Source organism: Myxocyprinus asiaticus, chromosome 34 (assembly GCF_019703515.2).
Source record: "Myxocyprinus asiaticus isolate MX2 ecotype Aquarium Trade chromosome 34, UBuf_Myxa_2, whole genome shotgun sequence".
NCBI lineage: Eukaryota > Metazoa > Chordata > Actinopteri > Cypriniformes > Catostomidae > Myxocyprinus > Myxocyprinus asiaticus.
The window spans coordinates 41,570,544-41,585,660 of NC_059377.1; the positions used below are offsets into that span (position 1 = coordinate 41,570,544).

Sequence of the window (15,117 nt, forward strand, 5' to 3'; positions counted from 1 at the left end):
TAAGAGTCCTTCATTCATGAATCAGACTACACTGGTCACACTGTACGTTCTCACTGTAGATTCAAAAGAGCCAGCTCATAAGAATCATTTGTTCCTGAATCAGACTACACTGGTCAAACTGTTCATTTTGCACTGTAGATTCAAACGAACCGGCTCATAAGAGTCATTTGATCGTGAATCAGACTACACTGGTCACACTGTAGATTCAAAAGAACCGGCTCATAAGAGTCATTTGTTTGTGAATCAGACTACACTGGTCACACTGTAGATTCAAACGAACCGGCTCATAAGAGTCATTTGTTCGTGAAAAGACTACACTGGTCACACTGTACATTTGGCGCTGTAGATTCAAAAGAACCGGCTCATAAGATTCATTTGTTCGTGAATCAGACTATACTGGTCACACTGCACATTTTGCACAGTAGATTCAAACGAACCGGCTCATAAGAGTCATTTGATCAGGAATCAGACTACACTGACAGCGCAGTATGTTTCACATTGTAGATTCAAAAGAACCGGCTCATAAGAGTCATTTGATCAGGAATCAGACTGCACTGACAGCGCAGTATGTTTCACATTGTAGATTCAAAAGATCTATTTAATAGAACAGAAATCTGTTCCAAACCCTAACACTTGGTTACAGTACTTAAAAAATTATAATAATTAAAAATAATAATAAAAAAACAAAAAATTACCCCACATCAGACCCAATAAATGTGTATCTCAGATCCCTAGTCAGAAGCTGTGAGATGTGGGAGTGACTGTAGCTCAGAGTTTCAAGCCAATCATTGGCTTTATCAGCAGGAGATCTCTCCAATGGCTTACGTTCATTCAGGACCCTCACAGATGGACCCCAAAGAGCCTTTTCAACCCAAACCCTCGAAAGTCAGAGATTGTGCTGGGCATTAGCAGAAGATCTTTGAGAGGATCTGACAGGAACGTCCCTCTACGTAAGGAAATACCAGACTGATTGCATTTACAAAGTCCAAAATCCATTTGTTCAAATTGTTATTAAAACAAACACAGTAGACTGTCTAGCAACGGGACATTTGATATGATTTTCATTAGAAATATTTGCCGTTCTCTTGGCTATGTTTGAAATAGCATACTACTTTTTCTGTAGTATATAGTATAATATATGCATGGTGCATAGTATGCTACTTTTCTGTATGCATAAAATACTGAGATGTCCTACTAGCATATACTTTGAAAGGTTAAAGCACTAGACCGTGCATGAGATAGAACAGCATATGTAAAAACAAAGCATACACTACCCTTTAAAGCACTGAAGACGTAGCCAAATTGGGCATGAGTAGTTAGATTACCCAGAACTAACCATGAAGGCAGTTACATGGTGTTTGGACCTACAGCCCACCCCTCCTCAAAATAACCCTAAAATGAGAGAGAACGAGAAACAAAGGGGCTGCTGGGAAGGGAGGGGGGATACAGTGCTCTTCCTTCACAAACCCTTTAACATCCGGCCTGCTGTCTTCAGGACAAAAGCCTTTACAAACTCATTTTAACTCCACAACAGGACACCACTGCACTGAGACACACTCCACGCCCGGCCGCACGTTTCACTCGCGCATAGTGACTACACATAAATATACGTGTGATGCGTGCAGTGCATGTAATGTGTGTTATGGGGGTTGGTTGGGACAAAGGAAGCCTGATTATTCCTTTTGTGACTGAAAAGTGACACAAAAGTCAATATATATTATCATGAGACAGTATATTGTAGATGCACCACTTACAATGGTAATACTATGGTTTTTGGACATTTACAATGGTATTCTTTGACGTTCATTGGAGCACTACATAAATGCATAAACAATGGTATATATATACAGTAATCATGCAGTTCCATGGTATATAAATCAATGTCCCAAGGTACTTTCATAGTACGTTTTTAAAAACATGGAAATATAAAACTGATATTGATTTAAAGAATTTTATTATTTTCTTGATTTATTGATTAAAATCAAGAGATTTAAAGAAAAAAATACATTGTACGTTCGTTTCAAAATATTCAGATATAGACAAATATATAAGTAGTTTGAGAGTGTAGGGAGAGCGACTCGACGGTGTCATTCACAGAGTGTCGTGAGAGTGGGCGGTCGCTGCAGAGCTCTTTTGGCGCACTTTGTTGACCACGATTCTCTGATTGGTGGATCTCTCTTCAGGATTATGGGTAGTGTAGTTCTTAACCAGAAATTCTGCTAATAGACATGAATTTAAAAAAATTAAGTTGAAAGGCATGCTGAGTGACTCCAGCCAGGTCTCCTAAGCAACCAAATTGGCCCGGTTGCTAGGGAGGGTAGAGTCACATGGGGTAACCTCCTCGTGGTTGCTATAATGTGGTTCTCGCTCTCGGTGGGACGCGTGGATGCCGCGGAGAATAGTGTGAAGCCTCCACACGCGCTTCGTCTCCGCGGTAACACGCTCAACAAGCCACGTGATAAGATGCACGGATTGACGGTCTCAGACGTGGAGGCAACTGAGATTCGTCCTCCACCAACAGCATTGAAGCAAGTCACTACGCCACCATGAGGACTTGGCGCGCATTGGGAATTGGACATTCCAAATTGGGGAGGGAAAAAAAAAAATGACATTGAAATAACACAGACTGATGGCTTCAACAGAAGCATAAACCCTCAGTTAACAACCTTGAAGCTCACAACAGGTTTGTCTTTAAAAATGTATAAGTAATCGTTAAAAATCAATTTGCCTATGGAGACAACGGATGGGATTTTTGGGGTGATGACACACTGTCTTTTCATAATTTTATTATCTTCCCTGAGGTCCACTTTTAATGTTAGTAAAGTTTTTTTTTTGCACCAAAACAGAATTTGTCCACCCTGTCTCTGGCCCTCTGTCTGAAACGCTCGGTTTTGGCCCAAGCGCCTCCTTTAAACTTCAATGTTAACGCACCACTGTTGTGATTGGCTAACATCGTGCATCCCCTCGAATATACAGCCATATAGTACATTTGAAACTCAATCGGCAGAAAATGAACAAGCTCCACAACGTTATAAAACAAACTTTCAGGGTTTACACATACCACATTGCATCCGAAAATATATTAAACTGTCCTCCATAAACTATCAAACAGTCATGACATTTGAAACATTCGCAAATGGAATTGGTTACTTAGGGTTGGGTGCAAGTGTTTTAACTGACCCATCTTTCAATAACAGCTCCAATAACAGATGCGTTTTTAAAATGTGTCTCTTAAAACACGGCGCACATCGCCAGAAATGGATCAAAACGATCAAAGATGTCCATCTAGTGCATGTTTACATAGAGCAACAATTAAAAAAATAGCAAAGATGGGTGCAAAAAAAGTGTCCAGGATGCATTTATACTCAAACCAGCAAGACACAGAATGGGGGTCTCATTTAAAGAGTTATAACTTGACATTGCCTCTTTTAAAAGCACTGCGAGATGCATGAAAACGGTCAAAGAGGTTCGTCTAGTGCACGTTCATGAAGAAAAACATTTAGGAAGGTACCCTGTGTAAATCCCCTTTGGTGTACATAAATCTCACATTATATATGAGACGATATGCAACTTGAAACGATTAGCAGTCACTCAAAAAAAGTGTGGTTTGATGGCGATTACACCTGATTACATTAATGTAAGTGAACAGAACTGCTTATAACGTCTCATAACACATCACTATGATGCTGTGAACTCTTTATTTACTATCACCTAGCGACCTGAATCAATACATAAATGAATTAATGTTAAGTAGGACTGGGTTTTGATACAGATTTTACGATTCGATTTCGATTCATATGTGTTATAATGTCCCTTTTGCTCACATATGAAATAAATTATCTGCCAGCTAATGTTGTTAATTATACAGGGGACCTTCTAACTAGGTACATTACGAAAATATTAATTTTACTAATTATATTCGCTTCATTTTTCATCATTTTGGCCACATTTTAGCTTTTCTGAAATGAACAAAATGAACAAACCAATGTATTCAGTCAAAAAATATGATAATATATAGTGAATATTATTTTTTGTTGCATGTTTATTGTTTAATATTGTTTGATTTGTTGAACACGTGTTAAAAAACCCAGTACTGTCTCTTTAAGAAAGGCATTTCTGTAAACAGCATCTTTAAATGAGCGCATATAGACTAGAGAGACTTGAATGGCTTTATCTCATCTGTTCTTCACTAAATTTAAAAATCTAGTATGTTCTGCTGTTCATCTACAGCACTGCCCAAAATAAACAATACATGAGGAGAGGGAATTTATGGAACAGTCACTCACCTGTGTAAAATGAAATTCTGGAAATATCTGCAGAGAGAGAGAAAGAGAAAATTACAGGTCAGTATATTTTGTCATCTCAGCACATTTAGAGAGCATGTGCTTTTATAGGTCAGTCGTGATCTCTCGGGGACAGACACACAGGATAGTCGGCGCCCCCTGCCTGCGGTGCCGAGCAGCTCTTTTCATGGACAAAACTGCAGCCCTTCAGCATTATCATGCAAGCAAATGGAAATCCTTTACATATTCATAATAAACTGAGAATATTATAAGCAAACAAGGCCCAAACTAGACCAGATATATAGGATAAATTCCCCAGGGGAAAATGATATATCGGATGCACCAACGTATCGGCTGCCAATATTTATATAAGACAATTATTGACCAAATTAATGCAATTGGTATAAGCATGAAAACACAGATGTAAAAAACCAAAATAAATTTTTTGGTGTGTGTATTATAAAGAAACACCTACCAAAATAAATTAGAAAAAAGTCAAGCATGTCGAATTAGGGATGGGAAGATATATCCGGACCATATCATGGCATAACTCGATATTTCGAAATTTGCAACATTGTTTTCTTTCGATGTGATCATAAATTAAATGACCAGTCAAACATCATAATCTCTCTATCGCTTGATGTAACCATGACTGCACTTTTTTTCTACACTGTTTACAGGGTTCACACAAGGTCCTTAAAGTGCTTGAATTTAGCTTTAATAAATTTGGAATACCTGGAATATCACCTTATTTTGATGAAAAGTGCTTCAAAGCGGATCATTTCCTCCGTGTAATGTGTGTCCATCAAAGATGAGGTGACTCCACTTTCATTGAATAATGTGTCTTAACATCCTTTCTGTTCTTTACAGTCAGATAAAAAAGTAAAAAGAAATATAAATTTTAATCTCGTTGATGTTCGCTGAACTGGAATGCTGTGAGTCGCTCGTTGAACTCTTAAAGTGACAGTAACCTTTTAAGCGTTTCTTATACAAATGTATGTAAACTCAATGTTATTACTTGTAAATTGTACACATTATTTAAAACAGTGATAGCTCATATTTCATTATATAATATTAATTAATATAATGTAGGATGTTTATATTTTTAGAAAGTTATATTTTGATTATCATAATGATGACAAACAAATTATTAAAATATAAATATACACTTTCGCATACTTTTTTCAGGACAGGTTTTGTTCAGTTCTGTTGCTTGTTCTGCACCCGATCAGCCTGAATGTAGCGCACTATTTTTGAAAGCTTATTTGTTTGTGATCTTTTCTTATAGAGAAAGGTATACGAGCAACTCTTATTATTTAAACTTTGAGCATTTATATTGTGTATTAAAGAACTTTATTTTGATGAGAAATTATAATGAGCATTTTGCTCAAACATAAACAATTTTCAGTAATATAATCATTAAGTGTTATTATATCGAATCGAGATTATAATTGAATCGTGAACCTCATATCGTATATTGTCCCATGCCTATGTCAAATGCATAATGTGAATTTGTAATATAACATTTCTATCAAAATATGTAAAATCTGAGTTCTACTGTGAAGAACTGCAAAAACAGAATTGCTAAAATGTTTAGAATTTTTTTTTGTTTTTTAAATAAGTGCAAAATAACCTTTTTGTTTTAGCCTTTATATATATATATATATATATATATATATATTTATTTTTTATTATTCTTTCTTGTGGCTATCGTATAATTTTGGCCTGTCCAATCCATCATCAATGAAAACAATTCATTGTTAGAACAATAAAATTGTACTTCCTGCAACTACTTTCTAATTTTTCAGCAAAGAAGTGAACTGATGACAAATTAAGGCTAGTAAATGGCTAAATGTAATTTTGTTTTGGGCAAAATATTCCTATCGTGTGCATCTTTTATATTATATATAATACAAATATAAACAACACACAAATGAATGTGAACAGGATAACTCAGATTATTCGGTCTTGGAAGAATTTGATGAGAAATGTTTGAGTTCATATTGAGATCTCTGACTTTTGATTGCAGACTTTGGTATCTTGGCAAATCTGAGCACAGTTTGAGACACTAACATCTTCTGAAATTCTAGAGGAGACACGTGAGATTACTGGAGTCTTTTTCTCAGGAGAAACATCGGAGAAGCAGGAGACACAAGCAAAAGTCTATCTACTAATGTCACTGCTGTAGAAGAGAATTAACGGAGATGCTTGACAGAAATTACTTGATTATTCCTGCAATATAAACTCAATACACATAAGACCAGCGTGTCGGATTTAGTTCGGCTGATTTAGTTTTCACGACTCTGCTTGTGCTTCATTTACGTCAGATGAAAATGAAGACTCCTTTTGATGTTTTCGTTTCTCGTTTGTTTTAGAAAGGTGAAACTAAATTTCGTACTTTGGTACAGCGCTGCAAGCAATGTTTTTCTTATGTAGGTGAGTCGAAAATCAGTGCAACAGATCTAATTTGCACCTCCAGTGTGAAAAGAAAATGTGTGGTTATAGGTTCAAGCCATAATTTATGTGAGACAATGACAAAGAGTCTAAAAGCTCAGGGGCCTGGGTAGCTCAGTGGTAAAGACGCTGACTACCACCCCTGGAGTCGTGAGTTCAAATCCAGGGCGTGCTGAGTGACTCCATCCAGGTCTCCTAAGCAACCAAATTGGCCCGGTTGCTAGGGAGGGTAGAGTCACATGTGGTAACCTCCTCGTGGTCGCTATAATGTGGTTCTCGCTCTCGGTGGGGCGCGTGGTGAGTTGTGCGTGGTAATGCGCTCAACAAGCCATGTGATAAAATGCGCGGATTGACGGTCTCAGACGCAGAGGCAACTGAGATTCGTCCTCCATCACCCAGATTGAGGCGAGCCACTACGTCACCACCAGGACCTAGAGCGCATTGGGAATTGGGCATGCCAATTTGGGGAGAAAATCAAAGGCTCTATCTGCCTCTGTTGTTCTATCTTCATGTTGTCTAGATGAAGATGGTTTGGCCATGCATGGCTTTTCTTATGTCTAGTGATTGCTTGCAAAATTCTGAAACTGTTCACGATTTGCCTTTCTTCGTAGTGACATCGCCAGTGCCAAGTAAATCAACGATGTGTTGAACTATGTCCTGTACTAGTTTTAGAGGTCCGCTGCTGTTTTGTCTCTCTCTCTCTCTCTCTCTCTCTCTCTCTCTCTCTCTCTCCGTCTGTGTGTGGGTGTGGTTCGTTTTCCAGGTGCAGCTGATCTGCAAATTGCGTCACCTGTGCGAAGGCGATTGACTGTCTCTGATGGTGTGCCTGTTAAAATCGAGATGAGCTGTCATGACTCCAGGCTGGTTGTGCTGTCCCCGACTCTTCGCCATCTGCCAGACCAAACTTTGTTCTTTGTTCATGTGTTGTCTAGACGCAGTACTTAATGTGCAGTGTGTGACTTAGCACTTGAAACTTCGACTAGTCATCTGTCTTTAAAGCAGACAGGTGTAGGGGTGGCCCGCCCTTGTTGTTTGAATATGGGTTGTTCCTGTTTTGTTAGGATAGTTAGGTAAGACTTTATTTTTTATGCATTTAAGGTTATATATTTCTTCTCTTTTCCAGATTACTTTAGTTTATTATTTTGGGCCAGGGGTCACCCTGAAGTCCTTCTTCCTGCTGCTTTTAATGTTAATTGTTTACAACAATATAAACTATTGTTGAATTTATACTCCGTTTTTCTCCTGTTTGGTCTGACAGTTGTGCGGGAGTTGTTCCCTTACATTGTTGCATCCTTCCCTTAGGTGACGTAACAGAGAGGACACATTTAGGATGCATTTTTGAATGGAGGAGATCAGGAGAGACATCTGTAACCGGATTCAGCACTGGGATTCGAGTGAACGTGCACTGGGAGCGTTTCAGCCACACAAGCAGGAAGGAAGCGACACATTTGTAGGCGTCCAGTTACAAGGAAAAGCTTTATCATCTGTCAGAAGCATGCAGAGATCAATAAGTAAAAGATGAATCACAAAGTCAACGCCTCTTGAACTGCATCTACATCTGTGTGTGTGTGTGTGTGTGTAGGTGGTGGACTGTTTAAAGATATTGCAACCAGATGACTGGTTTCTTATAAACACTGAGTAATCAACTCAACAGGCTTTTCGCAATTCTGATCTTGCGTTTAATGTTCTGCTTTTGTGCTGCACTGATTCACGTAGTTCTGTTCCAAAACCTAGTGAGCAGTGCCATGCTGTCTACTGCCTACATAGTCATCATTACTGAGGCCACGTCCACCCTAATATGTTTAAATACTCCCGTTTTCAATTATCCAACAACATCATTTTCCAAAGTATGCGGTAAAGGAGTGTTTTTGAAATGCTTCGTAAAACGCAAATTCGTAGAAAACGTGTTAGTGTGGACGTGACCCAAGGCAACAAATTATTCAATGCGGTTTGGCCTTAGCATGTTGCTAAGTTAACGAAGTTAACGATTCATTAAACTTTTACTCTAATAAGCATACAAATGTTACTCTAATAAGCGCAAAACAGTAATTTTTTATCAGTACTTCCTGTATTGAATGAATTATATTTATAGTCGACACTGACAAAAAATCTTTTTTTTGTCAACGATTACGAGACCAAAAAGACGTTTTTTATTAAAACATACATAAAATAGTGAATACTCCAATATATTTATTATATGGTATTATTTCAATAGCACAGGTTTTCAGGACAGTTTACTCATGTCATTTAGACACTGTAAATACTAATAGTTATCTCAAATTGTAAAATAAATAGTTTACTCTTCTTAATAGTTTTAATTAAGTTACCACTACTCTCTAAGTCCTAAAGTAAACATTTAAGTGGTCCTTATTAAACAGTACTTGAAATGTCACATTTTGGGATCATAACTCAAATATATTTGAGTATAAGTTATTTAACTTTGGCTTCGAGTACTACTAACTCAAAATGATCAAGTACAAAATTGTGGCTGTGTGGAATACCCATAAGTCCTTGCGCTTGAATAAATTATGTACAGTATGTTTGGTCAAAACAAGGGAACTTATGTAGAAAACTGTTAATTGTTATTTAAAAATGCATATTATTTTTGTTGTTGTTTTGTAGTAGCTGGTTGTTGTTATTTGTGTGAAGTCACCATTAGTGTGATTAGTGATTAGTGTCACCTCTGGTGTACTTGGAGCCTGTTAAATTTAAGCCATTCATCTCTACTCAATTGTAGTTTCCAAAAGTGCAGATTTATGTGCACTAAGAAGTACTGAGGAGAATCCAATGTGCCATACGGCTACCCGAGATGCCAGTCATAATTTCCCTTATACTGTATAAGATGTACTATAACTCAATTTAAATAATTAAATAAAACAATTGTAACTTCTTGTAACTAGCTAACGTTACTTAAAAAATTAAGTTCAGTTTACTTGAGCCAAAACTAAGTAAGGTCAACTAATTAGATTTTACTGTGCATTTTAACCTCCTGAGACCCCCCGCGTGACCACTGTGTGCATTTTCCGTTTCTCTATTTGATTTGTAACTAGTAGCACCTAATAAAAAAATTTAAAAAATTGCATGATGCCCACATACAGTATGACATTATTTTCTGTTAAGCTGAATAAATAATTCTTATTCAAAATAATGTTCAAAATAATTATCCAATCACTGCCAACCATGTTAAAATAAAATTTAGCATAAACAATTCTGAATCTATGTACTGATTATCATTGTCACATGACTGCCAAACATGTTGAGTGATCCAAACATCATCTGCAGCCTGAATCTGAACTTTTGATCAGATTTTAGGAGTGAACGCACTTAGCTGCACAGAGAGCTATAGGATGCTCCCTTGCTCCCTATTTAGTGAATAACTTAACCTCCAGTGTGCTGTCTGTCTGCACTGGTCTCAGAACAGTTTGAAATGCACCTTATTTTCATCCTAACTCCATATAAAGCCTCAGAAAGACACATTTTCCAGCTTTTGGATGCATCCATTTATTCTCAATGTGATAATGCACAGTGAATATATATTAATGCATTTACTAATGTTAATGAATAGCACCGTATTGAACAGTGATAACAAAATAAAATATAACAAAATGTATATTAAAATGAAGTGAAATGACCCACAGATGTGTTGAAAGTTATTCAAAATCACTAACATGTTTTTTCTACTTTTGAGGAAATTTGGTGCCGGTGTACACATATGTGGACATCATGTTTATCAGGGCGCTGATGCGTGAAAAATGAACAGATTATTTAAAGCGGCATATCAAACGAAACTAGAGACGCTACTCTTTACAACCAAACAGGTTTCAATGTAAAAACGTGATTAGGTTTCTTACCAGATGTAGTTTTTTGGCGTTTCTCCCAAAGACAAACTCCGCTGTGATCGGCGGCGTTGTTTTGTCACATGACTCTATACGTCGAAAGTTGAACCCTTTACTGACAGACTTCTGAACTGAGATCAGTCGGTTTAAATGAATTTAAATTATGCATTGCGTATGCATTACATTGCGCTGAAGGACGCGGGGTTGCACGAGGAAAAAAATTGATTAACTAATAAACTTCAATATCGACTAGTTGGTTGATGGTCAACTAATAGACTAGTCGTGGCCCCTCCCTACTGGATTCCCTCACGTCCCTTCTATGGCTCTCTGTGGGCGGCAATTATACACACGGTCCAAATAATCAATATTGTTAGGCGGTTAATCAAATCTACATGTGACAGAGTGTAGCCGCTCTATTGATGGTGTGTCCAAAGATTAAAGGATTACTGTGACTCCGTCTAAGAGACTTCTGTCACACTTCATAGTTGTTCGCTAGGCAAAGACGGCTAGATTTTTCACACTTCTCCTAATGCAAACCTTTTATATTTACCAGTCTTGGTGCCGTCGGCTCCATATGTCACACGTTGAGAACCAGGAGGCAGTGCAAAGGTCGACTCAACACTTGGCCAATCAAGGGGCCATGCAAGACTGCCACAGAGGACCCAAACATCTGCTTATCAAGCTGTCAGCGTGTGGCTTCACATGGCTCTGACGTGAAAACATACGACCTTTGAGCTTCATTGGTTATGTGAGAATGAAGGCAGAGAGGCTGTGAAACCTGACTACAAACCGGTCTGTGTTTCAACTCAACTCCGCAGAGTTATCACGGTCATTCTCGAGACCTGGTTTTTTGCATATCTCAGGAAATTTTGAGCAACACTGGGGTGAGTAGATGACAATATGTATGTTTTTTAGTTCACAATTCCTTCAATCCACCAGCGTAAATCTATACATAAGTAACAGGCAACCTTGATGGCCCACAAACCTCTCTTGTACTCACTGACCTCAGCATGACACTTGCCAAGATAACCTGATATTAATAGGAGAGCAGAGTTCTGACGCAGGATCAACCGTACTGTAGCTGTTGACTGGACAGTGAATGTGCAGAATCCTTTGTAATAATTCTCAAGTCGCCTGTGTGTCTGTGAGCTATATGTTCATTTCATCCTCTAGCTTGACCTCTGCCCTGAATTACAAAGAGGCTCATATCTGCCTAAAGTCGACTTATAAAATATTAGATCAAAACATAATATTCACGATGCATCACGCCATCAGTGGGGGTTGTTTTCCCCATACAGTCAGTTGCTGATCCGACAGGACTTACACAAGGTCAGACAGCTGGAAGAATAGTGTAGACTTTTTGTAATTAACATCATTACTTCTTACATTAATGTTAAATGGCATTATATTAATGCGTCTGTTAAATATTGGCAAGATTGTAGCTGGATTACCTACAATAGCAACCTAAAACAATGGCTAAAGATCTATTTTTGGGATGCCCTCATACCGATACTGGTATCAGAATAAGGTCCGATATCGCGCTCATGTACTTGTACTCGTGCTCATAAAAATGCTCCGATACCATCTGATGTACGAATGTCACTCTTAAAATCACGTCATGTCCTAGTGTGATTATTAAACCGCAAAGGCTGTGATTTAACGAGATAAATATATAGTTTGCATGTGCTGCTCACTTCAAAAGTGAGTGCTTGTGAATGTGTGGAGGCGGTGTTGTGCTGATATAAAGACACAAAGTGCTCATACCTTTTAGAGATCCTCGACTCATACACGGAAAACACCGTCATAAACACAATGGGACAAGTAGCGACCTGCTTTTCCGGAAGAGTGAAGCCACCGTCAAAAACACAGAAACAGAGAGGGCTTCAAAATAAAAGCTCAATTTCAATGGAAAAAAGACTATATCACTACTGTATAGTTATGTAATATTCACTGTAATACTACTACTACTACTGTTACTAATAATAATAAATCATTAGTAATTGTATTATATTTAAGCAATATCTCACATCTGTGATGCTCTGTTAAGCAGCACTTTATGTGACAAAAATAATATTTTGGATTGTGCTGTGAGATTCTGTATAAAAGCACTTCATTTGATTAAAATAATTGCTCTATTTTCATTTGATCAAAGTTTTAATGAATTCATTTATTTAGACCGTTTTGGTGATAAACTTGGAATAAACTGTTGACATGGAATTCAGAAAATATAAAAAAAAGCAGGTATCGGTATCGGCGAGTACTGAAAATGAAGTATCGGTACTCATACTCGTTCTCAAAAAAATGGTATCGGGACATTTATAATCTATTTGGCTATTTTGGTTAACATTATAGGAATGTTCCGGGTTCAATCAATAGCATTTGTGGCATAATGTTGATTACGACAAAAAAATAGTTTTGATTCGTCACTCGTTATTTAAAAAATGAAATAAAAAAAATCACGCCACATACAGTGGAATTGAACAGGGCTAATAAGCATTAAAATATACCTCTATTAAAAGTATAGCCATAAGAAGTAAACAATATATGTGTTAATAGATTTTAGTGTAATAAAATTGCTTACTAACATTATTGGTGTAAAGTTATAGCAAATATTACAACTTCATTGTCATGATGACACAAAGGCAGTAATCTCTGGTAAATGTCTTAACACTGGTAAATCCCTGATTTATCATATTAAAATCTAGGCTTGGGATCGACGCCTTTTTCACGCATCGATAATCGGAAGATTTCCCCTGATGATTATATATATATATATATATATATATATATATATATATATATATATATATATATATATATATTAGGGCTGTCAAACAATTAAAATATTTAAATCGCGATTAATTGCATAATTTTTTTGTAGTTAATCGCGATTAATCGCAATATCTTTATAACTACAAAATATGCTTTGTGGGCATGTTCTAATGTTAAATGTATCAGCTAGATGTCTTCCACCATCTGTTTTCCCGATGGTCAACGCATGTGACATCAGCGGCCTTTGCGCGAACTGACTCGCTTGTCATGAACTAATAAAAACATTTATTAACACGTCAACTTCGACATCACTAATATATATATATATATATTTTATATATGAAATAAAAAAAAATCTTAGTCTTTCTTTACTGTAACTAGATGGCCCCAGCCACAAAGACTATAAGAGTGCAAATTGAATTAAATCCCAGATGCAGTTTATTGTGCTACTCCAATCCCAATCAATAATAACCAGAATATTTTGGTACAAAATATTTGGGACATTTAATTATAAACAAGCCTGAAATACACATGAGATTACTATTTTGAAATGTTCGCAGTTGTGAACTCACTGATGGCTGATTCATTGAGAAAGTTGCTCTAATTCAAACTGCTAGCCTGAGCTCTTGAGCTCAAACAAGCTCTTGTCAGGTGATTCATTACACATTACATTTACATTTATGCATTTGGCAGATGCTTTTATCCAAAGCGACTTACAGTGTCCTTATTACAGGGACAATCCCCCTGGAGCAACCTAGAGTTAAGTGCCTTGCTCAAGGACACAATGGTGGTGGCTGTGGGGATTGAACCAACAACCTTTTGCTTACCAGTTCAGTGCTTTAGTCCACTACACCACCACCACTCCATTAGTTCTTTTCTTGACAGTTTTAGGGGGGTGCACCGTTCCTGGAGATACTGCAATAACAGGTCGATGCGTGGAGTGGACGGAGCAAGCCCCTATTCCATATCCCTGATCCAAAAATCAATTTAATATATGGTCCCCGGGTAGGGGACGTATCAGATATTAAACTGATAAGAACAGATACTACACTTGATCTTAGCCAAAAGGCCGAGAAGCCATTATAATGACCCGGTTCAAAAGAGTCATTTGTTCATGAATCGGACATCATGGCTTGTGCTGTGTTTGTTGTTGCGTGCAGCCAGCGAGCTCATATCATCAACAGAATGGGAGAAAAGCGGCGGGAGACACACTGGCGCTCTAAAGATGTATTTAATATCTCAAAAGATATCTGACGAAACCGCATATGAATGCACACATCCTGACTGTCACAAAGGCAACTAGATTTTAAATTATTGTCGCAATCATTTATTTTTGGTCACATTTGCGACCATTTTAGTCGCAGTCTGGAGCCCTGTATATATATATATATATATATATATATATATATATATATATATATATATATATATAAATTTTTTCAGTTATTAGTAGTGTTGCTCATTGCACAGTAGTCTTTGTCTTTTCAAACATATTTCTCAACACAAGAAGTGTAAGCAGCAGGGGAAATTAAAGGCGAGGGGGGGGTGTATGTCTTGTTGTGGTTTGATGGCTTGAATGAACCTTATTCAGTGCTACACAACGATCAATTTCATAATAAACATCCTCATTTCTTTTTTTTCTTTTTTTTTGGTGGGGGGGGGGGGGGGATTTTTCCCCTTTTTCTCCCAATTTGGAATGCCCAATTCCCAATGCGCTCTAAGTCCTCGTGGTCGCATGGTGATTCGCCTCAGTCCGGGTGGCAGAGGATGAA

General features: G+C 37.4%; 1 protein-coding gene and 1 non-coding gene across 3 annotated transcripts in view; both read right to left on the reverse strand.

Moving 5' to 3' along the window:
* ptk2aa (protein tyrosine kinase 2aa) overlaps nt 1-15,117 on the reverse strand; it is a 135,732-nt gene that overhangs the window by 83,800 nt on the left and 36,815 nt on the right. For both annotated transcript variants that reach the window (XM_051670956.1, XM_051670955.1), the window contains exon 2: nt 4,287-4,313. Coding sequence is in view for 1 of the 2 variants with exons in the window: in XM_051670955.1 (XP_051526915.1) it covers nt 4,287-4,313 (27 nt within the window). In the remaining variant the exon portion in view is untranslated. The remainder of the gene's footprint in view (nt 1-4,286; nt 4,314-15,117) is intronic.
* Nucleotides 14,236-14,426, reverse strand: LOC127425760 (U2 spliceosomal RNA). Its single transcript, XR_007894670.1, has one exon. It is a non-coding gene; the product is annotated as a U2 spliceosomal RNA (small nuclear RNA).